The 26,310-nt window shown below is 38.9% G+C and overlaps 1 protein-coding gene across 1 annotated transcript; it reads left to right on the top strand.

Annotated features, from left to right (window-relative positions):
* The first annotated feature begins 502 nt into the window (after positions 1-502).
* On the top strand, positions 503-22,425 carry PIK3R4 (phosphoinositide-3-kinase regulatory subunit 4). The gene is made up of 19 exons (XM_015619400.2): positions 503-1,325; positions 2,540-2,673; positions 2,850-3,432; positions 4,757-4,891; positions 6,793-7,014; positions 8,361-8,534; positions 9,656-9,801; positions 10,905-11,108; positions 11,909-12,110; positions 13,655-13,854; positions 14,834-15,044; positions 15,393-15,558; positions 16,018-16,182; positions 17,268-17,479; positions 17,763-17,894; positions 19,117-19,217; positions 20,221-20,309; positions 20,769-20,877; positions 21,818-22,425. The coding sequence occupies exons 1-19, from the start codon at positions 596-598 to the stop codon at positions 21,986-21,988; spliced, it is 4,086 nt and encodes a 1,361-aa protein (XP_015474886.1). The 5' UTR covers positions 503-595; the 3' UTR covers positions 21,989-22,425.
* The last annotated feature ends 3,885 nt before the right edge of the window (positions 22,426-26,310 follow it).

The following is a 26,310-nucleotide window of genomic DNA, read 5'->3' as shown; positions in this document are numbered from 1 at the left end:
AAATGAATAATTATCAATTTGGGATGATATTAAAAGGCCGGAATGTCTTCTTGGGAAACAACAGCTAAATATATTCTTAGTATTACCAAACTGTGTTGTGAGTGAGTTTTTTAAAGGTTGTTAAAATAAAAACCAGCTTAATGGAGTGACAGGATACATGTTAAATTCATTCTGTTTCCAACTAAAACAATTAGCTTTCTGAAATGCCAATTTTAGAAGCATGGTTTGACATATGCAGTCTAGTTAAGGAACATTTTCACCCCCTACTTGGGTTCTTATTTGATTCTTAAAGCTTTTTAATTCCTGAGCCTTAAAATGTTTATCATAACTCATTTGTCTTGTGACAACATGGCAGTGTTAATTACTTTAAGAGCTGTATTTTTGTGTTTGCCCATCTTCTTTTTTTTTTTTTTTTTTTCGGCATTGTACTGACGCCTTTGACCCTTTAGGTCAAATTTCTTCATGCACTGAACTGGGAATTGGGTTGTTGNGCAGCGGGGCGGACCCGGGGCTGCGTGAGATCCGCGCTGTGTTTGTCCGCAGGCGGACGCGGGAGAGCCCCGGCGCGGTGTCCGCGGCCCGAGGAGGTGCCGCCATGGGGAACCAGCTGGCTGGCATCGCCCCCTCGCAGATCCTCTCGGTGGACAGCTACTTCTCGGACATCCACGACTTCGAGTACGACAAGAGCCTGGGCAGCACCCGCTTCTTCAAGGTGGCCCGAGCCAAGCACCGGGAGGGGCTGGTGGTCGTGAAGGTGTTTGCCATTCAGGATCCCACCTTACCCCTGACAAGCTACAAGCAGGAGCTGGAGGAGCTGAAGATAAGGTTACACTCGGCACAGAACTGCCTCCCCTTCCAGAAAGCCACCCTGTCCGAGAAGGCCGCCATGCTTTTCAGACAGTACGTACGGGACAACCTTTATGACCGAATTAGTACCAGGCCATTCCTGAACAACATTGAGAAAAGGTGGATCGCTTTCCAGATCCTCACTGCGGTGGACCAAGCGCACAAATCTGGAGTCCGCCATGGTGATATTAAAACAGAGAACATCATGGTGACCAGCTGGAACTGGGTTCTTCTAACTGACTTTGCCAGTTTTAAACCAACTTACCTTCCTGAAGACAATCCTGCTGACTTTAATTACTTCTTTGACACATCCCGGAGGAGAACGTGTTACATCGCTCCCGAGCGCTTTGTCGATGGCAGCATGTTTGCCACGGAGCTGGAAAACATGCGGGACCCTTCCACTCCTTTGGTAGACTTGGCAAACAGCAATCAGCGAACAAGAGGGGAGTTAAAACGTGCAATGGATATCTTTTCTGCAGGTACTTGGAGCTATCAGGTGTTGTTTCTGACTAATGCAGTGCAGAAGAGCTTAACTGGATTTTTTTGATTTTTTTTTTCTAATTTTACAGTGGGCTTGGAGAACAGCATGTTAAAAACTTGCGTATTTATACATAAAGACCCAACCCTTTTTCATTTACAGAAAAATACAAAGACAACACAGCAGGCCACATAATTTAAGTGTACTGCTGTTGTTATCTGAGAAATCACAAACTATTCTGTTATGGCTCAACTATGCTCTAGGAAAGAGCACAAGGCACAGTCCATCATCTTCTATTGGCAGAGAAGCATGTGCCTCATGGGGCCTGAGAGGAGAAACCAGGCAGTGGTCCAGCTGTGGGGGGACTGACACAACTTTCAGGGTAATTTGGCAATACTGTCTCTAGAAGCCCCTTCTCATTTTCCCCACAGGCACAAAGTGGGAGCAAAGTCCTGTTATGGTCCCACTCACAAGCAGTTGTTAGAGTTTGACTGTGGGAGACTGCCTTGAGTCTTGGCCTTGTCTTGAAAGTTATGAATTTAGCCCTTGATTTTTTGGGGTTTTTTCTCCCCTTAAAGTGATTAAAAATATGAACTTAAAGGAACTGGTTACTTGATCTTACAAGTTGCTCTTATGGCCAAACTTCCAGAACACTCCACTGATAAAGCAGACTGTTGGGAGCAAACTGCTGGAGCAGGTTCTCTGAAGAGAGACTTGTGTCATGTACACAACACTGGGGGTCTGTTTTTGGCAATCATGTGTGAGTGAATATATGCTGTGTCCCAGCATCAGCTGTGGAGGCAGAAGTTATTTCTTTACCTTCTTTAAAAGGGCTGCTTAATTTTGAGCTACTACCCAGTCCGTGCTGACTTACCACACTCCTCTAACACATGACAGTGATGTGGGTTCCATTTCTAGTGATGGATTTTCCAGCTGGCAGGTGGCTGAAGTCACTGCCTCATGTTTTCTAATTGCAAACTCCTCTGCTCGAAATAAATTACTTGGAACATATTTCAGGGATCAAGTACAAAAGCCAGGTTTTGGAGTTTGAGCTATCTTCTTTCTGCAAACGAATTTGGCAACTCATTTGCCTTATTTTTAATCGAGCAAAGGCTTGTTTAAGGCTTGTTCTTGTCTACATGCAGAAAACAAAGTTAAACTATCTGTTTATTATCCTCTGGCAATCTTTGACTTCTTTTTTTCTTTCTGTCCCAGGTTGTGTAATAGCAGAGCTCTTCACAGAAGGTGTACCCTTGTTTGATTTATCTCAACTTTTGGCTTACAGAAATGACCTCTTTTCCCCTGATCAAGTCCTAAACAAAATTGAAGACCACAGTATCAGAGAACTGGTAAGGATGGACTACAGAATTAGAACCATCTGTGTGTACTGTTTGCAGTTTATTTCACTTACTTTGGTGACAGATTGCTTATTGTTTGGGTTTGGGTTTTGATGTTTTTGTATTACAAATGTCTAAACCTTTGATTTTTTTTCCTCCCACTCTCTCCTACTTCTGCCTTTCTCAAGGTCACTCAGATGATCCATCGAGAGCCAGATAAACGTTTAGCAGCTGAAGATTATTTGAAACAGCAACGTAACAATGCATTTCCTGAAATATTTTACACTTTCCTTCAGCCTTACATGGCCCAGTTTGCCAAGGAAACATTTGTGTCAGCAGATGAGCGTATACTGGTCATACGTAAAGATCTGGACAACATCATTCACAATCTCTGTGGGCAGGATCGCACAGAGAAGGTCGAGGGAGAGACAAAAGAGAATGGGCTGGTTATTCTAGTGTCTGTGATAACTTCCTGTTTACAGACTCTCAAGTACTGTGATTCAAAACTGGCTGCTTTGGAGCTGATTCTTCATTTAGCACCAAGATTAAGTGTAGAGATTCTTCTGGATCGTATTACTCCTTATCTGCTACATTTCAGCAATGACTCTGTGCCCAGGGTGAGGGCAGAGTCTGTGAGGACACTAACTAAAGTTCTTGCTCTCGTCAAAGAGGTGCCACGCAACGATATTAACATTTACCCAGAATACATTCTGCCAGGCATTGCACACTTGGCCCAGGATGAAGCCACCATTGTCAGACTTGCATATGCTGGTAAGAGGACATCTAGTCAAAACCGCAAATCTTGAGCTTTTCTGTAATCTCTTTACTGTTTCTCTCAGTAAAAGTCACCAGAAGTGACTGCAGGGAATGACACCTGTACTCACATTTCATTAGCTCTGATTGTTTAACTAAAATGGCCCGATGGAACTGAATAAATACAAAACTAACTTGAAGCATCAGTGTGTTGCTGGGCTGCAGAGCTGTTTTCTGACAAAATGAAATTTGATCTGCAGCAACTGAAATGAGATTATTTGCTCTGTAATAGACTGGTTTATACTGTAACAGACATTTTCTTTAGATGTTATTCAGATGTGTGAGTTCTGCATGGTTCAGGAAGAAGCTTTGTAGTCATGCCCATGTTTTCTATTTACTATGTGCCCTTATTTGCTATGACTAGCACATTTTCAGGTGTGTTGTTTTAGTTTTTACATTTTCAGTTGAAAATGTCTTAGGTGATGTTTTTCTTTTGTTTACTAAGTAAATTAATAAAACTACTTATTGAAGACTTTGTATAGCTAATGAATAGGACCGATCGCTTGTGGTCACCATGATCAATTTAAATTTCAAATACATCAATGTATTTAAAGGTGGTTTAACTGAGTTAGCTTCTGTTACTATAGTACACTTTTGGAAGTGGTCAGACTGGTGACTTAAGAGGATTTGGTCTGGGCTGTGGACAGGCTCCATTGGCATTTGCTGATGTCTTGGATGACACTCAGAACAACTGCTTAAGTGGGACTTTTGCCTTGATGTTATTGTTCCTGTGCCAGCAGTGGCCTGACCCATATAATGCAGCCTGAGTTGCTTCAGCAGCTTCCAAATGGTGCAGTTCTATGCCAAATTGGCTGGATAGACACCCTGACAAATGTTCTAAAAGTGAATTCCAGGGTAACGAGTTGTTATTCACTAGGATACATGTCCTGGTGTGATGGTTTGTTGTTATTTTGTTGCAGTCTACTATGTGGCAATGTTAGTTAATTCAGTCTGTTTGCCCTTTCTGTCAAGTTATTTAGTCGCTAAACTGAGATTAAGTGGAATTGAGAGCTAGTTCTTGAAGAATTAAATTAGCATTTGTTACACCTAATATCATTAGGATTTTTCCATTTGTGTACAAATGCACTGCGTGATTTTATGAACTCTGGTAGCTTTGCTGGGAGTCAACAGAAGTGGGTTGACCAGAGCATGCTGTGTAATTTCCTGTTTGCCCATGTTGACTAGTGTTGTCAGTGGCTGTAATCTTTCTTCAGGGGGATCATCCGACTGGTGTAAATTGGCAAAGTAGAACAATTCATAACCAAAATGTTTTCCTTTGCAGAAAACATAGCATTATTGGCAGAAACAGCTCTGAGATTTCTGGAGTTAGTACAGCTGAAAAATCTGAATATGGAAAATGAACCAAATGGTGAAGAAACGGATGAAACATCTCACCCTAGTGATAACTATGACACAGGTAATGTCACTTTTTTGCCTGCTTATAATAGCAAATCATGGCCCAAAGCTCCTAGGTAGCACTGATCTATCTCATCTCTCAAACTTTAGCCTTCCTATTAAATAGGAAGAGTGATTTGCCTTGACCAGTATCAAAGTGTTACAGCTTCACAGAAAAACAGGCACCTCTGCTCTGAATGTTTTGAGAGACAAAAAAAGTATATAAATGAGCATATTTTGGTTCTCCAGAAGTCCTCAAGGTATTTGACTGCTGCCTGGTTGCATGTCCAGCTTCACTTCCAGCTTGTCTCATAAACAAGACAGCTGCAAAAACATGCCTGTTTTCCAAATACTGCTTCTGTTGGAATGGGAAGCAGCATTAGCTTTGGAAAACCTGTCAAATTCTAGCTTAGTGTTTGTACTGTATTTTTCAGTCATCCTTCCTTTTCTGTCCCTGTGCCTCCCAATTCCTGTCTGTTTGCCTGGCAAAACTAAATGTGTGGATGCCATATGCCAGTAACATTACTGTAACTTTGTATTATAACTAGTGCAGAGAATGAGTTAAAGTCCTAAGGATGGATTTTCTTTTCTTTTTCCTTCAGAAAGACACATGGTAATAAGTGACCTGTGTGTCAAATGCAGTCCCTTGTAGTGCTGCATAAATTCCCAGAATAATGCTGGGCAAGTCTTCCTAGCTGGGAAGAGTTTGTGGTTAAAAACTGTCATTTCTCTTCTGGGCTAAGTAGATCCATCTGTGACTAATCAGAGTTGGTAAACATCTTGCATATATTCCATTTGGGGAAGAGGCAGTTATCTCTTAAGTAGTTGCAGGGTCATACATTAAAATAAAACAACAATGAATCTACTAAAACAAAAAATAAAAGATTCTTTTAAAATTCCTTCATGTAAGGTGTGGGGTGCCCAGAATTGCTGAAGACTCAGAGAGGAAGCTCCATTGTATGGGCTGTGTTTCTAGGAAATGCTGTCCCCTAGCCCTTGAGATAGCTTGGAGATGAAGGAAGTAACACAAGGAAGAAAGAAGCTTGAGTAGTTCTGTTCTTTTCACCCTTTTAGAAACCAAGCATGAGAAATTTGAACCCAGGAAGGAGATTTTTCATGTGACTGATAGACAGGGTCATGATAGAAAGCAAATTAGCTGGACTTCTGACTGCAGGCAAGTGATAATCACCCCTTAAAACTGGTGCAGCAGTAGCTGAAATTTTTGTGTTGCTTGTTTGAGATCCTGCCTTGTAGTTTTCAATAATATGCAGTGCATTAACAACCAGTAATTTCCATTTAATAGATTTTTTTTAATTGTATCATGAAGTAGAAGCCATAGGCAAGGTCATCTTCAAATTTTTCATCAGTATTGTTACGTTAACTGCAGAAATTTAATGAAACTGGAAGCACTCACTTTTTCAAGTGTTCTTATATTCCTCTCTGTATGCTTAATGAAGTGAATTTATCTACCTAACTGAAAACATATTCTTGATCTGTTGTCAGTTCACAAATTTTGAAATTCATAGTAAAGTAAATATGTCAAATCAAAACTCCCTCAAAGCATTTTGTTTACTGTGGTAATGTTGCTGCTGACTCATTCTGATGCTTCCTCACATCTGCATATCACCTAAATGTATAAAATGAGTGGAATTGTCTTAGTGGAAGTTGCAACAAGTTTGGAATAAATTGATCTGGGTAAAAATGTCTCTTATTTCTCTACTCTTTACCTTTGTCACCGCCTTGTGCTTAGCCTGAAGTCTTTGAGCCCTGGTTGGATCTGTGGAGGTTCTGTTGCATTGCCAATTTTACTGAGTGTGGTGTTGTTCAGGATGACCTGTCACTGTAACTCTTTTAGCAGCAGGTGGTACACATGCGCACTCTGTTTCTCCTCAGCCAAAATGTTCATCCTGTTGTCCCTTGCAGAGTTGCAAGCCTTGCATGAAATGGTCCAGCAGAAAGTTGTGACTTTGCTAAGTGACCCAGAGAATATTGTGAAACAAACACTGATGGAAAATGGAATAACACGTCTGTGTGTCTTTTTTGGGCGGCAAAAAGCCAACGATGTTCTTCTGTCTCATATGATCACTTTCTTAAATGACAAGAATGACTGGCATCTTCGAGGAGCTTTCTTTGACAGCATTGTTGGTAAGTGTTTGGTTTCAGCCAAACAGAGTGGAAAGAAAATAATGTAAATAAATTAATAGTTTCCAGGATATAAAAAAATAAGTCATATAAAAGTCTTTTCTTATAAAGTTTTCTAGAATTTATAAGAAAAGAGCTTTCTGAATTATTGGGTGGAAATGTTTCTTTAGGGAATGAAGATGAAACAATGTAGATACAAATGTATACTTCTTTCAGTCCAAATATTTAAGTAATTTAAGTCTAGGGTAGGTTAACATTAAAAGATTGGGATTTAAATGCTTTTTTTTCTTTGAGTCTCTGCTACAGCCACTAATTTAAAAAGCTAAATTATGGCAAGTGATTACTGGGATTTCTGCAAGCTCTACAGTACATGCATCACTTCACCATGTGCACATGGTCCCATTCACTTCAGATCTGTTCATATGATGAAAACTAGGCATTGTTATATGCTAAAGCTATAACTGGAAAAGTTTTTTTAATGCCTTAAAACCTCACCTAAAGATTCCTGTCACTTTAGAATACTTCATAACAATTTTTAAAATCTTACTAATAATGACATCAGGTGTTAAGTATATCTAGTGCTCTATGTTGGAAATCCATATGACCATTGCTGAGAGTCAGTGCTCAGGATGTGTGGGTTAGGAAAACTTTCCCAAGTGCAGTTCCTGAGAGTAAAAATGGTGCTTCAGGCGCATGGCAAGAAAAACAATAACAATCAAACTTTCAGAGGGGCCATTATGATAGCTACACAATCCATTGTGTCTGGAAGCCACAAAATGCTGTGCTGACAAACTGCCAAGAGGTGATATTGATAACTTACCAGAAATTGCTTAGAAGGAGCAATGGAGCAGCCAAAGCACAGGTCAGTTTCCTGACTTCTCGCAGGACATTGAGAGACACGTGAGGTAATTGAGAATTAAAGTGAAGATAAGTAACCTTTATTTTTAACTCTTCTCCTAGTATCCATTCAAAATATCCACAGAAGAATTCAGATTAAGTTCTTAAGTTATGTTTTTATTTTACTTCAAGCATTTGCACATCTTTAAGACTGAGCTCTCTAACTGGTATTTAAGTAAGTGCAGGCACTGCTGCCTGTGGCTGTGAGCAGATGCCTTTCTTGTAGCAGTGGCACTGAGGGAATTTCCCTTAACTGTGCTGTTTCTCTCCTCTTCCTCCCTTCCTTTTATTAAAGGGTTGCAAAGTCCAGCAATAAGACATGAACAAGTATATTGATTATTACCTTATTATATTAGAAGTGATAAAGTTATTTTATGTTTACTCTCAATTCTGATAGGAAGTCATAGAGTTTTCTGGTGTTTATCAATTTGTTTTGTATTTTTATGTTTCAGGTGTTGCTGCTTATGTTGGCTGGCAAAGCTCATCAATACTCAAACCTCTGCTTCAGCAAGGTCTCAGTGATGCTGAAGAATTTGTCATTTATAAAGCCCTCAATGCTCTTACTTGTATGTGCCAGCTGGGGCTCTTGCAAAAGCCCCATATTTATGAGTTTGCGTGTGATATTGGTAAGTTGGAATACTGGAAAATACCCTGTTTTCCTAGTAGAGAAAAGAAATCTCAGTACTACATAAAGCTACACTGTCAGCTTAGCTGACCAAAATACAAACCTGTAGTTCTGTTTTAGAATCAAAACAAAATTGTGGTAAGGACTTACTGTTAGTTGAACCATGTTAGTGCTCAGGACTCTAAAATAATAGTTTTGGTGGAACAAATTGGATTTTATATAGGCTGGAAACAGCAAAAACACTCACTACAAAAACTTTCTGCCTTAAGACTTTTCCTTGGTCTACTTGGCAGCCTGCTGTAAACAAAAAATCCTAGTTGCTTCTGGTAGTCTATCAGGCACATAACTTGCAGACACACGTTAGCCTTTGAAGATGAGAGAATTCAGACAATTGGGATCCTTTCTTATTCTAACACCATAAAAACCCATTAACTCAATTCACCCTTTGTGGCAGAGTAGGTCTCACCTTCCTGATCAGGCTCACCAGTTTAATTTAGATGTGCCCAAGATTTAACAACTATTTATGAAAAAAAATACGAAATGATTTTTTGAGATGTAGTCTTCTTCTTAATGTTACAGTTTTTCAAATGCACTCAGAATTTGGGGCAGATGATCTGTGATTATATCTCATGGCTAGATACAGTGCCTTGACAACAACTTCTTAAAGCCCACATAATTAGGGGGACTTCTGAATCTCATAATCTTAGAATATAAGTAGTGACTCTTCAAGGAAGAGAGAGAGAAAGCAGGAAGGAGTAAAGTATTTACTTAAAAAAATAAATCTTCGCTTTTAGGATTCACTGTAATTGCTAGAATGTATTGAGATTTATTTTTGGATCAGTCTCCATTGCAAATCTGTAGTTGACAATTGGGGACTGAAATGAGCAAGTAAGGAAAATATGCTTTTTGGCAAGAGCAGGGAAATTGAGCAGCATGAGTACAATGAAATCCATGAAATAATTTCCTCCGTATGAATGTTTTAACCTTGGTGTTCTGGGGTAGAGACAGCTCAGTTTGGGAGTAATTCTATTAGAAGGAAATTGTATCACAGGCTGTCATATGCAGGATGATCTTCTCTCTCCTATATGAATGATGTATTGTAATAGCCTGTTTTTCTTTCAGCACCGTTCCTGTGTCACCCTAATCTTTGGATATGTTATGGTGCAGTTGGATTTATCACTGTGGTGGCACAGTATTTGAATATTGCTGATGTTTACTGCAAGCTAATGCCATACCTCCATCCTTTTATCACACAACCAATAATACAGGTAATACTTCCAATAATATTAGTGGGAATATGTCTGGTCTAGCCATGATTCTTAAGTTTGTTTTGGCTATGGTCTGGCTTTAAGGATCATATATACTTCTTTTTCAATTAAGATTACAGGCGATTATAGATTTTTGATCTCTGCTGGCAGATTTATAGAATGGCCATTGCTTTCCATGTTTTAAAGACTGTTGTCTCCAATTTGTTGCAAAATGCAAAACATTTTACAAAGCCTAAAATCAACAGGTTTTTAGTTTTCTGCCTTGTTTATAGTCAAACTCTCTCCATATTGTGCTAGTTTATAGGAGTCTAAAAGGCATGAAAAGCTGGCTGTGAAACAAGTGGGTTTATGTTCTTTGTTTTCATCTACAAGACCAGTCTGTTAAGCAATGATTACTGTGCTTGTGATTTCACCAGCACCTCTCCTGTGTTTCAGTGCTTTGCCAAGGGTCAGGGTGCAATGCTCAGCATGAATGAGTTAAGTCATTTACTGTCAGTGCATGTCTAGGAATGACCTGCATGATGCTGGTAGTATGATCTTATAGGCATCTTTGTATACAACTTCAGGACCTGTAGATTGCACCTCTTAGTTGTTCTAATGGATAAATAGATAAGAAATAATTGCAGTATGTACATTGAGAAATGCATCCTATGTTTAACATTTTGTTGTAAACCTTGCAGATGGGAACTTCACTATAATAACATTTTTCCTTGTTTACATGTTCTTTGGGCTGTTTTTAGGCATTGATTGATAAATTTGTCTTGTTCACTTCCTGTGCCATATTAGTATATAAATCTTTTGTTCTTCGTTTTAGTATATAAATCTTTTCTTTGCTATGCAACACTGTATTTAGCAAGCAAGTAGTGGGTAACATTAAGTTGGATTGTAATATTAAGTTCTCACTCTAGACTCATTTTGAAGTTGTTTTTCATGTAGACAGCAAGCTATGAGCACTTTATAGGAAAGAGGGAAAGAGAATGGAGAAAGTTTGACATGACCAACACACAACTTATTTTCAAGAAAGGAGACAAGTTGAATCAAAATGACTTGTACAAGTTATATGGATATCATCATGGTGACTGGTCTGTTGTTTTGAATTCCAGGTGGACAAAGAAATAGTCCTGTTAAGTGTACTTAAGGAGCCTGTCAGCCGTTCCATATTTGATTATGTCTTAAGATCAAAGGATATCACAAGCCTCTTCCGACACCTTCACTTGCGTCAAAAGAAGAGAACTGGAGCTCTCTCTGAGTGCCCACCCCCAGAGGATCCCGCCATTGCACAGCTGTTGAAAAAGCTTCTTTCACAAGTAATTGGATTTTATTTGTACTTTAAAAGTCAGGCTTGAGACTCTTGGGCTCTGTCCACCTCCATAAACCCTGACCTTGCAGTGCTGCTGTGAGGGACTCCCAGTCTGAGGTTCTCATCCTCCAAGCCATTAACTTCACTGATTTCAGTATATGCTTGTGGGACAAGTTGTTCAGAACTTAAAGATTTTTAAAAGATCTGCCAGGTATGGAGACATACAAATACCACCCAAGTCTTTAAAAAATGGCTGTAAGTCTCAAACGTGTGATGCATCCGCGATGTGGCAGCATTATGGAGTATTGCTGGATTAAGTGCATTGTGCTGGATAAAGGAGTATGTATTTGTCAAAATGCTAGATTTGTGTGCCAAAAGCAAATGGAGCTGGAAAGTCTTGAGGCTTATTTGTGAAGAGGGGAACATAAAGAATCACCCACCCAAAGTCATGAGAACTGGGAAGAGAAAGGACTGTATTGTGTGGGGTTATTTCCCCACTATGGCTTGTGGGCTGTAAGCATGGTCTAGGTGGCAGCTAAGCAGATTGCACCAGATAGTGATCCAGCATTAAATTCTGTTCTGCCCTTTCACTTTTTCTTGTCTCATTCCATAGGAGGAAAGATATTCTTACGCTGCAGTAGCTTACCTTATGTTTTGTGTTAGCAATGGACCAATGCTTTGAATTCTGGGGATGTGCTCTTTTGTACTTCTGAGCCAGTCACTAATTTTATTGCTTCTTAAATCTTCATGCCTTGATTCATGTTATTGTTAAAAGAGAGTAATACTACCTTTTCTTTTATTCTCTAGGGGATGACTGAGGAGGAAGAAGACAAACTGTTAGCACTGAAAGACTTTATGCTAAAATCTAATAAAGCTAAAGCCAATATTGTGGATCAGAGCCACCTCCATGACAGCAGTCATAAAGGGGTGATTGACTTGTCAGCTCTGGGAATAACTGGGAGACAAGTGGATCTTGTTAAAACAAAACAGGATTCCGATGACAAACGTGGTTAGTATATTTTGTGACCTATATAGTTGAAGTATAGCCATCCTTTCAGGGTTTTCTCAGTAAATCAGCCTGTCACCTGCTATCACCATTCTCACTGAGTATGCAATAGGAAAATTACTACTTCTGTTTGAAATATGAGGTGGTGGAATGTTCTCTGATCATTGAAAAATGGTGATTATTTTTTCCCCTGAGAATATTTTAAATTGACTGCATGTGCTGTTGTTCAGCTGGTTGTGGCAAACAGGACTCTAGTGACTCATGGCAGCAGTGTAAATTTTGAAGGCTACATGTCTGCTGTTTGCTCTTTAACTGTGCTAAGTGCTAAGCTCTTTAACTGTGAAAATAGTGTTTTCTTGAGGCAGCCTGAAGAAAACTCAAAACTCCTCAGGCTGGCACTGAGGAATTTCCAACTGTTGTTCACCCAAGTACATGCTTTTTGGCCCTAGGGTTCTTCAGCTTCTCATCCACTCCCAGTTTATGTTTTTTTATGTGCTCTTCTTTCATCTTAAAAACCCTCTTACATTTCCTTGTTCAGATGTGAAATCCACTTGCTGCTAACTATGCCAGTTCTCTGTAACCTCAAAATTCTTCTTTAGCAGACAGTTTGAGCTTCCTCTTTACTCTCTCAAGCTTGTAATTCCCTCCTCTATTACACCAGTGGTAGGTTCTGTGTTTTCACATATAAAAATACAGAAATATCTGTAAAACCTATACCTATTAATATCTTTTTTCTAGGATTAGGGTGTTTTGCATATAATTGTAAAGGAAAGTACAGAAGTATAGGATTTTTTATTTTTTTGCATCCTTGAATCAGGAGTCAACATGATTTAAAACTTAGTGTATATGAAGTCTATACTTGAACTAATTCACCCAAAGCTGTTACCCTTAAAGTCTTCACGCCTTTAACTTTTCTTCACTGACTTTGTCCAAATTTAATTTGTCCCATGTTTTTCTGTCTATATTTTACAGTTCTAAGTGACTCCAAATGCTGAAAATAAATGCATTTCCTGTTTAAAAATAAAACATAATTGAATCTACAAGTGATGTTGCACTTGCAATGGAAAACTATTGTATTTGACACTAACAATGATTTATGTACAGTGCTGTTACAAATTTATTCTTGATGTCCCTGCTCATTGCAGGGCAGATGGACTAAATGACCCAAATCCTTCCATGATTCTATAAGAAAAATATATCATATGGTGGAGTCCAATCCTACAGCCTTCTAGATGTAAGCTTTCCCTCTAGTGAAGTGATTTATCACGAGTCAGCTATAGGATCAAGAAGATGTGAATACCTGTGGTAGGTGCTTGCTTTGGTTTCCCTCATAAATGCCTGTCAGCTGATCTCCACAGCATAGCAATAGGATTTTCTCTGTATGTAAGTAACAATCTGGCATGTAAACATTAGACTTCCATGTAGTCTCAAAAGTAATGACGATCCTGAGTGAATGTTGTCATGGTAATGTTGGGGGGTGTTTGTTTTTTTTTTTTTCCTTTTCCTGCCACCTCCTCCTTTCCTCATTCTCTCCAATCTACTTATAGCTAGAAAGCATGTAAAACAAGATTCAAATGTAAATGAAGAATGGAAAAGCATGTTTGGGTCTCTGGAACCAACAAACATCTCCCAGCCAATATCCAAAGGACATGGGCAAACTACTGAACCTGAAGCCATCCAAGCTGGGAAACCACTTCGTTCAGAGTCCTCAGCTGGTATTTGTGCCACTTTGTCATCCTCTCCACAGGTGAGGAGAAAATACTTGAAAAATACTATGTTCTCATCTTAAACTGAAATGATTTGATTGTTTTAAAGTCAAGTGGGACTGTATGGATGGGATGTTCTTGTTTTGTTTTGGAGGTTATTTGACACTGGCCATGCTATTGGCTGGTGTTTTCTTCAGCAGAGTTGCTGACATTCAAGTTCTTATTTTAAAAATAGGAACTGAGAGAGGACTGAAGTAAGTTTAGCCCTTGAACAGAAGAGCTTCACTAACAAATAGATACTTTGCACAAAGAGGTGGGGGCTTTGTCTACTAGACAATTATTACATAAACCTTTCTGGCAAGGAAGACTTTTCCTCAAATTGCATGCCCTGATACATGTTGTGAGGAAGAGAAATCATGGTTTTAATCACATGCAGATTAGAGAGATCACAGCAGCATTTAGACATCCTGTACCTGTAATACTTAGTACTGGCTAGAGAAGGATAGGCTGGGAGCTCTGCAGGCCAGGGAGGCATCTCTTGACATTAAACATTGTTTTCTGTTTGGCTTCTAGTTGGAGATTAACTTCTGCTAGCTTTAAATGAGTTCGTCTACCCTGAACTATAAGGGAAACACTTCACACTTTGGTTTTTAAATGTAAATGAATTTGAGAGCTAACCTTTAGTTTTGTCAGTCTTGAGAGCAATAACTGCCTCTGTAATAATCACATTAATAGGTGTGCACAGCACATTACCATTTCTTTAGATAGAATAGAGAACAGAGTAGGCAAACAGGGTAGAATAAGAGAATGGTTTATCTTTTATATAAATAATAATTTTCATGATTTTTAATTGTCTTCATGCAAGCATTTTTTAATGCTAATTAATTGCTAATTGATTGAATAAAAAAGATTTTTTTTTTCCCATTTTTATTCACTGTGTGTGACCCAGAAATGTTACGAAGGGGATTTGTCTGTGTATAGAATGTAAAGCACATCTTTTTAAGGGCTAATTACTTACAGGCATCTGATGGAGCAGTTGTCCAGCCCAGGAAACCGACCCTGCAGGCTCTGGGCAGCACAATGTCCCCATCTGCACACCAGCTGCGCATCACCACCTGCAAAACTGAGCTGCAGCAGCTGATCCAGCAGAAGAGAGAGCAGTGTAATGCAGAGAGACTTGCCAAACAGATGATGGAGAATGCTGAGTGGGAGAGCAAGCCCCCACCTCCAGGTACATCACAGGCCACTGAGGTTATTTAGATAAAAAATTATAGGTGTATATATATGTATAATTTGAGTCAAGATATCATCCTTTCATGTAAAAAAAAACCAAAGCATGAGGAAAAGAGGAAATTCCTAGTTTAGGAAATGTGTTTACTGCGCAGAACACCTATAACCTAGTGTCTAATTAAGAATTGAGCAAGTAGGCTTTTGCCTTTAATATTTAAAATGCCTTAACACTGTTTTCAGTGCTGTCTGTGCTTTGCAGTTGTAATGACTGTATCCTGATACAGTTAGTGGATGGATCTAGGGGAATTTGCATGTTCCTAATTAGACTGTGCTTTTGTTTTCCCTGTAGGATGGCGTCCCAAAGGGTTGTTGGTAGCTCACCTTCATGAACACAAGTCTGCGGTGAATCGCATTCGGGTCTCTGATGAACACTCAATTTTTGCCACTTGCTCAAATGATGGCACAGTGAAGGTCTGGAACAGCCAAAAAATGGAAGGAAAAACAACTACAACCAGGTAGCTTAAAAACCTGTGGTATTTGGGGCTGCAATTTTAGAGTGAAAAATGAAGTAGAGCAGGGAGCTGAATATGAATCACTTTTGGGTGTGCTGGAAATACCAATAAAGAGATATGTTCCTCTTGGCTTACATCTATAATATTATATTGCTGTTTCAATTAGTTAATAAAAGAAAATAAACAAAGGGACTGCTTTGTAGCCATAATAGTTACAGGCTTTTGATTTAATTTCTGTACATATATAAATATATTCTGGTATTGTTGTTTAAAGCTTTTTTGCTTTAAACAACACTGGCTTTTTTGCTTTCTCATTCTGAAACAGCTAGAAAATGTTATTTTCAGAGCTCTCTCAGGAGCCATTTGTTTCAAGTAGGTGTTTAAGAGAAGTAATTTTTTTTTTAAGTGCCACCAGAAATAACCTCATTTTTCTCTCCCCCTATTTCTCTCTGTATTGTTTAGATCAATTTTGACATACTCTCGGATTGGAGGACATGTAAAGACACTTACATTTTGCCAAGGCTCACATTACTTGGCTATAGCTTCAGATAATGGTGCCATCCAGCTTCTTGGTATTGAAGCCTCAAAGCTCCCTAAATCTCCTAAAATTCATCCAATACAAAGCAGGTATGTTCTTAAAGAGGTTAAATCTCACCACTCACAGATCTCAAGCTGTTAGTATATTCCTCAGATAGATCATTAAGTTTGAACTAGGCTTCCTGCTGGCTGAGCCCAGACTGCTGGCTGGCCCTTCCCAGACTGCAAGGCTGCAATCTATGTTCTTACCTTGCTTCATAAAGAAGGGTTCAAATGCACTGTGCAGAGCTGACCATTCTTAGCTATAGGATATTTGTACTTCCTGTGTCACTAAACACATTATGAGCTTGAAACAGCCTTTATGAATAGTTTTAGTTATTTTATTTGTGTACTGGGATTGGTTAGCTCCTTTGTTAAGTTCTTAAGAAAGTGATTTTGAAGGTTCTTTTGTAGGCCATTACATAAATTTTTACAGAGGGACTGCATATGATGTGGCCTCATACCTGCAATTTTTCCTCCTAGGCTCTTAATGTGGTAAGGTGGTAGGGATATGGGTAATGGGATACTATTTAAAGGAGTCTTTGGGCTTGGTTTAGCTCTTTCTTACCTCCATATGAGCAGTGTGTGAATATTTGATACTAAAGCTACAGCTTAATCTTCCAGTTTGAGCGAGAGATATATCCAGGCCTCAGAAAGTACTCACAGTACTGCTAGTGGGGTCTCACAAGTGTGGAGCAGAGAGGGAGAATCACATCCCACAACCTACTGCCCACACTTTTGATTCTTCTGTTGTGGGTAGCTTTTTTGGCTGTGAGCACACATTGCTGGATCGTGCTGAGCTTCTCATCAGCTAACACCCCCAAGTCTTTCTGCTCAGGGCTGCTCTCAGTGTATTTTCAACCCAGCCTGTACTTGTTCTTGGGATTGCCCTGACCCAGGGCACAGAGCAGTATTTATGTTTGCAAAGGGCTGCTGACAGCCTTGCAGGATCTATGAGCAGAGAGATTTGAGAGAGCATAAGCATCCCTGGTGCTAAAATCAGAAAGCTGTTTCTGGCAGATGCCTTGAGAAGTGACACAAAGAAGAAAAAGCTGCTCAGCATAAGCTGTGGGAAGGAGTCTTAAACTTGGAGGGAGTAATACCTGTGTCTAAATTAGTTTATTCTTTTAACCCAGGTCATTAGATCTGAAGGATGATGGCTGTGTGGTAGATATGCATCACTTCAATTCAGGAGCCCAGTCAGTACTGGCTTATGGAACAGTTAATGGATCTCTGGTTGGTTGGGATTTGCGATCCAGCAGCAATGCTTGGACGCTGAAACACGATTTGAAGTTGGGTCTCATAACTTCATTTGCTGTGGATATACACCAGTGCTGGCTGTGTATTGGTAAGCCTGTATTTCTTGTTAGTTTCTCTCTCTTCCTTGCCCCCCTCTTCCTTGTGGTTTTCTTTTACAGTAACTACAGCTCAAGCTTTTGCTTGATCTGATTTTACTAGCATATGCTTTTCTCAAACAAGAGGAGAGAAATATCTTCTCATCTATTTTTGGGAAGCATTCTGCCAGCTGAGTGCTTGAGGCTGAAGGCCATCTCCCCAGGAGCAAAGCACAAAGATAAGGCAAAAAACTCATATATTTATTCCTCTGACTAAGGGGAGCTTTTTCTCACCAGGAACAAGCAATGGTACCATGGCATGCTGGGACATGAGGTTTCAGTTACCTATCTCCAGCCACTCTCATCCTTCCAAGGCCCGAATCAGACGCCTGCTCATGCATCCTGTCTATCAGTCATGGGTAATAGCAGGTAAAAGATGTCTTAAACTTACCTCACAATTCCCAGAGGCTGTGATTAAAGCAGTTTTACTTTCAGCTTTGACTTCAAGCCCTGGTGGGGATTGAAAATAAAAAAGTAGGGTTTGGCCATTGTCAAAATGACAGACAGCCTTTACAGTTCTCATCTTCTGAGCATTGCAACTCTCATGAGGGGCCCTCCCTATGTGCTGTCTACCCCATCCCTTTTTAAGGACAAAATATTACAAAAGATTAAATTCAAACTCATATATTGAAGCTGATGGAAAATCCGCCACCACCTTCTGTACAGCAGAGACTGAATTCCAGTTCTGCCTCCAATCTAAGCCAGCTGTGTCATAGGTTAGAACTTTTGGAAATCTCCAAGGTTCCTCATCTGATATGCTTACAACTGCTTCATGCTCACTGCACGTGGCACTGTCATAGACTTTTATATGTTTGTGTCAGGAACACATTCTGAAATAGACAAGTACCTTAAACTAATCCTACAATAACTAAATTTATCAAGTTGCTGTAAAATGAGAGTAATTTGAGTTTCATATTTTACTTACTTCTTAGGCTTCACTTCCTATTTTGAGTTATTAACCACCCTGGGAGAAAAGACAAATTTCTTGAAAAAAAATACAAATAAAGCAAGTTTCACTGTGCTTTCTAGTTTGTTTCCTCCCTGTGAAAGACTAAATGAATGACAAAGTTCATAATTTTGGATTATTATTAAAAAGTACTTGCCTGTTAGGTTGCTGCCAGGCTTGCAAGCAATCCCTTGAACATAATTCTTTACCTGAACACATGAGTGTGGAACTTTATTGTAGCTACTGAGCTCTGTAACTGGATTGTTTTCTTACCTGCATGGGAGTATTCTCTGAAGTCCCTGATGACTATGCTGAACAGAGCATCTATGCTTCTCAAAGAAGGCTGAGAAGTTATCTAGGGAGGAAACCAAGGGTTTTATACATTTTTAAAAGGGTTGGGAATTTAATAAGGTTTCCTTTAAACTCTTTTATATCAAGCACTTTTAATTATAGTGAAGCTGCTTTCAAGCAGTAAAACCAAAGTACTATAGCAAGACTAACACAAATGCTGCAGGGAGCAGAGAGTGTCTCTCTCTGTCATATGACATCTCTATGTCATACCCTCCATGTGATGTCATTAGAGCAAATAGCTAGAGCCAACCAACCTGTTTAGTACTTATTACACTGGCTTTATCTTTCCTGTAGCTGTTCAAGGCAACAATGAAGTCTCCATGTGGGATATGGAAACTGGTGATCGACGCTTCACTCTGTGGGCCAGCAGTGCACCACCTCTTTCAGAACTGCAGGTCTGGTCTCTCTCTTTTCCAGTTTCTGTTGGGTAGCCAGGGTTAAAACAACCTTGGACTCCATGCTGCATCAGTATAGGACTTGCCCTGGGATTCATTTTGGCACTATAACTGTTTTATTTGTCGGAATTAAATCCCCTTTGTAAAACAGCGGTGTAACCCGAATCTTCATTGGTACCTTCCATTGTCTATGGAATGTACTTGTAACACTCACTTGTTATACCCACCCATGTTCTTAGAACATGAGTGAGCTGGTCAAGCTTGTAAAGATTATGAGAAAGCCAAAATTCAAGGTGTGGCTTCTTGTATTTATTTTTACTTGCTGTTCCTGGGGCTATGCATACTTTCATAAGTAGCTGCTCCTTTACACATCCTTTCTGTAATATAATGCCACTACTACACTTCTAGTTTAAAGCATGAAGTAGCTCTTCTCCAAGGACTTAATTTGGAAAGGAGCAGCCTGGAATATAGTTCACAAATACATAGACAAAAATTACCCACCTGCTTCTATAAATGTTGTAAATGCATGTCTGAAATCTACTTAAACCTAAGTTTGTATGTGCTACAAGGATCGCAGGTTGAGTTCATTTCAGTCCTGTCCTTTTTTACACAGGTAGCTCCATGATCTTAGATAGTTTTCTGTTGTGTATCTGTTCCATAATGCCTTCATAGCCTAAAAATTTAAGCATCCATGTGCTTTTCAGTAGGATTTGCCTGCTGGAGTCTTTTAAAATTAATCTCTCGTCACTGAGAATGTAATTTCCAAGATTCAAAAAAAAAAAAAAAAAAAAAAAAGGATTATGGAGGGTTAACTCTGTTGCATTTCTCTATAAAGTATAAGGGAGAAATTTAATATAATAAGATGTGGTCCATTAAAATTGGCATTTGCAAGAAATATTTGGAAACTGGGTGGATGAATGTGGCTAGGAATGCATTTCCTTTCTGAAGCATGGTGACAGCTATTGCTGATAAGTTATTTTTATATGTCCCTTTTTCCTGCTAGCCTTCTCCTCACAGCATCCACGGAATATACTGTAGTCCAGCTTCTGGTAATCCCATATTACTGACAGCAGGATCAGACATGAAAATAAGGTAATCAAACTAAACAACCTTCTTGTTTGTCACCCTCCTCTTCACACCCCTGCTGGTCCTCTAAATTTTGCCAAGTGTTGCCTAAGTAATCTCTAAGAAGCCAAAACAACAATACTGAACATGTGTTCATTAGTGAACATCAGTGAGCTGAGGAACTTGTTCACAAAAAAAGGACTGCAGAACTTGGTGCTTCTCTGAAACACAATGTGTACACTGAAATACAGTGTGTATCCATCTGTAAAATTCTTCATCAGCTTGATGACAAAAAACAAAAAATAATTCATGTGTGAACTTGATATGAGTGTAGATTTCTCTGCATTGCTCCCTTCTGCTAAGTGTAGAAAGCAGATAGTATTTGTGCCCACTCATTTGCATCATAAGAGGAAAACCACTTTTAAGCAGCTGTTTTAAGCTGATAAAATTGAACATCTTACCTTGATTTCGTTTCTTCATTTTTAGGTTTTGGGATCTAGCCTACCCTGAGAGATCATACGTTGTTGCTGGAAGTTCTAATTGCCCATCTGTTTCCTACTACAGGAAGATAATTGAGGGCACAGAGGTGGTTCAGGTACTTTGCATTGTTTGATAGACACCTATTCTGCTTGCCTTTGGATGGCCCTATAGGTTATATTCATTGCATAATATCTTTAATTATAACTCGCTCACTTATACTTTTGTGGATGGTGTCAGCATTGCACTTTTGGGCAGCTGGGAAGAAGTTACTTTAAAAGAAAAACATAATTCATTTTTGACAGAATTGGACTCACCAAATACTACTTAGAGGCAGAAGCCAGAGTCATATGTTCTTTTTGGTATATTGAAATTTAGACTTTTAACGCTTTTGGCTTTGATCAGTGTTTGGAATATCTTTTGAGTAGCATCTTAGCCAGGCAATGTGAGATGTACTGGCACCAGGATAATACAGTAGCTGCATGCTGAAGTTTTTGTTACATCCTTCAGAATGACTTTGGGAGCTAGCAGTGTTGCTGGTTGTTAAATAGCACAATATTCGCTTCAGTTCAACAAATTGAGTGCTGATTCAAAGGTGACTAAAATAAGTCAGTAGGGGTCTACCCAATGCACTGTTTTTTTAGTGTTTTTTCTCAAACTTCTAAATTACTTTCATGCTATTGAAGCAGTTTTTATAAAAGCTTTGGGAAGCCAAGATGTATGTGTTCCCATAGCTTTTTTGCCCCTGTTGGAATATCAAATCTTACTGTCATTTAAATAAATATGAGAAAACCCCCCATTTTTAACCTAATCAAAGAGTTTTAATGTCAGTTCAGATTAAGACTTTGGCTGTGTGTGATGTAAAGAAATGAAACAAGGAGTAAAAGAAACTGTCAAAAGGTGAGAGGCTGTATGGTTGGGCATTTTTGTTTGATTGTTTCTTCTGGTGGAAGAGGTTTTGCAGTCTTCTTATACTGACAACTTAATATGGATGACAGTCTCTCTTTGCAAGTGCTCACCCTTCTGTAAATAGTATTTCTCACTTTGTTTTTATACAGGAAATTCAGAACAAGCAAAAGTTGGGGCCCACTGATGAGACCCCTCGGAAGGGTCCAGAGTCTCTCCCAGTTGGGCATCATGATATTATCACAGATATCGCAACTTTCCAGACCACACAAGGGTTTATAGTAACTGCATCAAGGGATGGGATTGTTAAAGTGTGGAAATAAAAACTGTACTAATATATAGTTTGTAAATATTTGTAATAAAGAAATAGTGTTATAATGAAGTTTTCAAGGACTGTTTCCACTTAATGGAATGGACTTTAAAAATTATAAAAGTGATGATAAAATCAGGTACCTGTATCCTACCACCCTGTTGGCACATCCTAATCACTTCTTATATTAAAGCTTTTTGGTATACATAGCATTTTCTTGAAATATCAGGGAATATATGAAGTCACTTAGTTTGGTTTTGACTTGATTTGTACTTCAAGAGCCTTTCAGAAAATTATTTAAGGACGTCCCACATGATACATTCTAAATGTGCACAAAGCAAAGAGCTGGTGTCTAACTGCTCCTGTGTTGAATCTGAGAAATGAAATAAGAAGCAGTGCACTGATGTCCCTGTACATTCTAATTACTATAATAAAGTCCACTTGAGCTTCCCTGTTTGATACTTGGGTTTCTTTACATCCATGGTTACGCTGCAGTGATTCTGTATTCTCAGATGCTAGGGCCAATGGGCTGTTAATTGTCATTTGAGATCAGCTTAGTGTTGTGTCAGTCTCAGCTGTCCTTTGACAGTTATGTCCTTGATCCTCAACTGTGTCTTGCATCCAGCTTTCTTTAAACTTGAGTCTAAGGCTAAGCTCTACTGTCTTGGGAACCTAAAGCAGCACCACTGGGATGGTGTTCTCTGTTATTCAGTATGGTTGTCAAAAATAGCCAAAATATGGCTTTCAGCAGGAAGTACTTTTTCTTCATGAAATGTTCATGTGAGACGTAGTTCTAAATGTCAGACAGGTGCAGTAATTGTTCCCACCACTCTTTCACTATCTGATCCAGCTTTTCCAAATACTTCTCAGACTTAAGCATTACTAACATTCCTTACCTGCTTTTCCCCCTAAAACAGGTGATTGACCCCCTCTGCATGGATGGGCTCAGAAGGTCACTTACAGCAAACAGCACTAATTTGACATGTGTTTCTTGAGTGTAGCTGGAAAAAAAATGTAAGCCTACTGCTCTTCAGAGTATCTGATAGAAGCAGGGAATGCTCTTAACTTGTGAACTGGGCTCTTTGAAGAGACAACACATGAAGTAATGACTTGTTTAAAAAGTCTCAGAATTCAATGGAAAAAGACTGCCTGCTTTTCCCTAGTGAGTGTATTACTTGGGTAATTTAGTGTAGTAGACATTGCCCCAAGTGTAGCAAAAGAGGAATTGAGCTCAAGAACAATGTGACACTTCTTTGCAGACCTTGTCATTGCTGCTCCCTGTTATGCTGAAAAAGGTTTTTTCTTTGCTTTGTATAGAGGAGCTGGTGCTGTCCCTTTATGCTGTATGAATTCAGAAATAAGGAAGGTTTTCTCAGTCCACTGGTATTGCAGATCAGCAAGGAAGAGGGTAGTAAGTCAAGCTTGTTCTGCTGCTGTATTCTAAACAGGTCCTTATACACCTGGTGAAGGGAATCACCTCTTTGGCTGCATTGCTTGGTTAATGGTTCTGCCCACAAAATAGTTTCATGAAAGAAGCAGATCAGGTTTCATCTTCAGGTGTTATAATACACTGACACCATGTGAAACTTACAAGACATTTTAAGTAGTATGAAATACATAGGACACTTGAACTGTGGGTATAGTATTAAAAAGAATTTACAATATAATCTTATCTCCACAATGTTACAATAATTTCTAGTAATCATTAAAAAGTCATCAACCAGGGTAAGCAATGAACCATCATAACCAGTAAACTATGAGTGAGGCTTTTCCCCTTCAACAGTAATGTTGAAGGGGAAAAAAATAATGTCAATCTTTACAAGAAATTTTGTTAGGTTTCAGTGGGACCACTTGTAGGAAAATGATCTTTGGCCCAGCCTTGAGAAATGGCAGTACTGCCAAACAGCACAGTGGTTATGGTTTCAGTAGTTCCTCTATCTGTGATGTTACAATACACCTTTGTGTTTATTTTTGATTATTTTTACTCTTGGTGTTTATAGACAGTTCAGAGGCATTTTGCTTAAGATATGGCAATCTGTTAATAATATCTAGTTAAAATATGAAGGGTTTTTTTAATATATTTTAGGTGAATTTTAGATCCTGGTGAGGAAAAGACAACCATGCTGCGCTGCTGCACTGTAGACATGCAAAAAGGGGAAAAGAAAACAAAATTATATTCAATATTTTTTAAAACTCTTACATCTTATAGAATAGTATTCTATTAGTAGCATGGATTTTTCAACAACTAACTTACTGTTCCTTGTAAAAAGGAAGGCTTCTGGCTAAGTGGAAGTGCTGATTTACCCAATAATTCAGGACATGTCTGTATTTTAGTATTTCTCAGAGTAGCAATATTGGTTCAGTCCCTGTTCTCCCTCCCAAACCTAGAGAAATGGCAGATAAAACTCAGCCATTTCATCAATATTTAATCAAAAGAATCTTAGAACTCAGGAGCTTGGTGTTTCACCCACAGCTGAAAACACATTTCAAGCTGCTGGCTAAACCAGTCTCAAAGCCTGAAGTGCAAAACTGTCTTGAGAATTTACACAAAGATGCAGGACATTGTGTACAGAGGCAGAACTGAAATTCAGTGAGTACAGGGGAATCATTTGTAGCTCCTTCAGGAAAGGTGATCTTTAAAATTATACCACATTGTTGACAGTTACAATTAAACAAGTTTTGGTGAAATATTTAAAGGAAAGACAAGGGGAGTGGAGAACGGATGTGAAAGGGCATGATATTTCCAGTGACGTTTCCTCTGGGTTTGTGTCAATAGAAGCTCTGTATCCTCAGATTAGGCCTGGAGCAAAGCTTGGCAAAACTTTAAAGGGAGGCTGAAGCAGCCAAATCCCATCAAAAGAAGGCAAGGATTTTCTTACCAGAAAGGCAATTCCATCTGTGCTGAAGGAAATTACAGAGGCTGCAAAGGTGGAGAGCACAATCATGAAAGACTCCATTTAACTGCCATGATGATGATGACATCCTACTGCTGTGTGGCATTTAAGCAAGGATATTGTTCTCAGATAACACATTCACTGTAGCATGTTGAAGACTAGTATGAGGTAAAGGAAACCTTTCAGAAGTCGTAAGTTACACTAAATGGGAAACACAGAAAAATAAACTTTGGAAGCCATGCGTAAAATACAATATAGAAAAGCAAAATATTTTCAGGAGAACATTCTGCAAAACATATAAACAAATAATAAACTCCTTTCTAAATACATTGAGAATGAGACTCTGACAGTTTGGCCAATAATTGAGGAAGGTGTAAAAGAAGATTTCAAACAAAGCAAGGCCATGGCAGATAATTAGATGGGTAGTTTGCCTGTGTTCACCATGGAGGAAATCAGGGGGGTTCGTATGCTAGAGTCCTTTCCCTTTTCTGTACATATGCCACAGGATCTCTCTGCCTGAAACATCTGCCAGGTTGGTAGGAGAGGTTTCAGTCAGTAGTAAATTGCCAAGAGCAGAAAATTCTCATCTAAAGGATGATAAATTTTAACAGGCATCGGGAATAAAATGGCCAAACTGCTAACTATGGTTTGGACCCTCTTGCTTAAAACTGCTCTAGTTGAAACTGGCAGATTTTTCTTTTAGAAAAATCCTGGGGAATCTTGAGACCAGCCTAATGTATGCAGTAGGAAAACTATTGTGAATTATAAAAAAAAAGCAGAGTTGGTAAAGACATCAATAAATGTGCTCTATCAAGGAAGAGTCAACATGTAAGGTGGAGTCTTTTACCATAAGCTTATCTTTGAAAGAATTGCTTGCCATATGAACAATACATGTCTGGCTAATTGTCTTGCTTTTCAGAAGGCTATGGACAAATTCCACAATTAAAGCCTTCCAAAAATAATTAATGTCATCTGATGCAAAATATTCCCACAGATTAATACTGTTTAAGATGGTTGCTAAATTAAATACTATTTAATACTAGTTAAGACACAATATGTGATACCACAAATAGATCAGTTTTCACAGTGGAGTAAAGCTATCAGTAGAGATAGATGACTTCTATTTGCATAATGTTTAGCAAAGACTTAGAAAAGAAACAGCAAAATGCCCAAAGTGGCTGAAGATTGTAAATTATTTGGGGCAGTCGGAACAAAAAAGTGGCTGCAAAAATTTTACATAAGGATTTCATTATGGTGGATGGCTGAACAATCCCATGTAAAATTAAATTGTTGATAAAAATGGTGTACATGGCAAATACATCCCACTCTTAACTTTGTGTTTATAATGAAGAGTCCTGAATGAGTCCTGAATACATAGTCTTATTCAGGGAAAAAAATGTTGGAATTATGACAGACAGTCATATAACAAGATTAACTCAGT

This window comes from Parus major, chromosome 2, assembly GCF_001522545.3.
Source record: "Parus major isolate Abel chromosome 2, Parus_major1.1, whole genome shotgun sequence".
Taxonomy (NCBI): domain Eukaryota; kingdom Metazoa; phylum Chordata; class Aves; order Passeriformes; family Paridae; genus Parus; species Parus major.
This window is presented reverse-complemented; position numbering and strand designations above follow the sequence as displayed.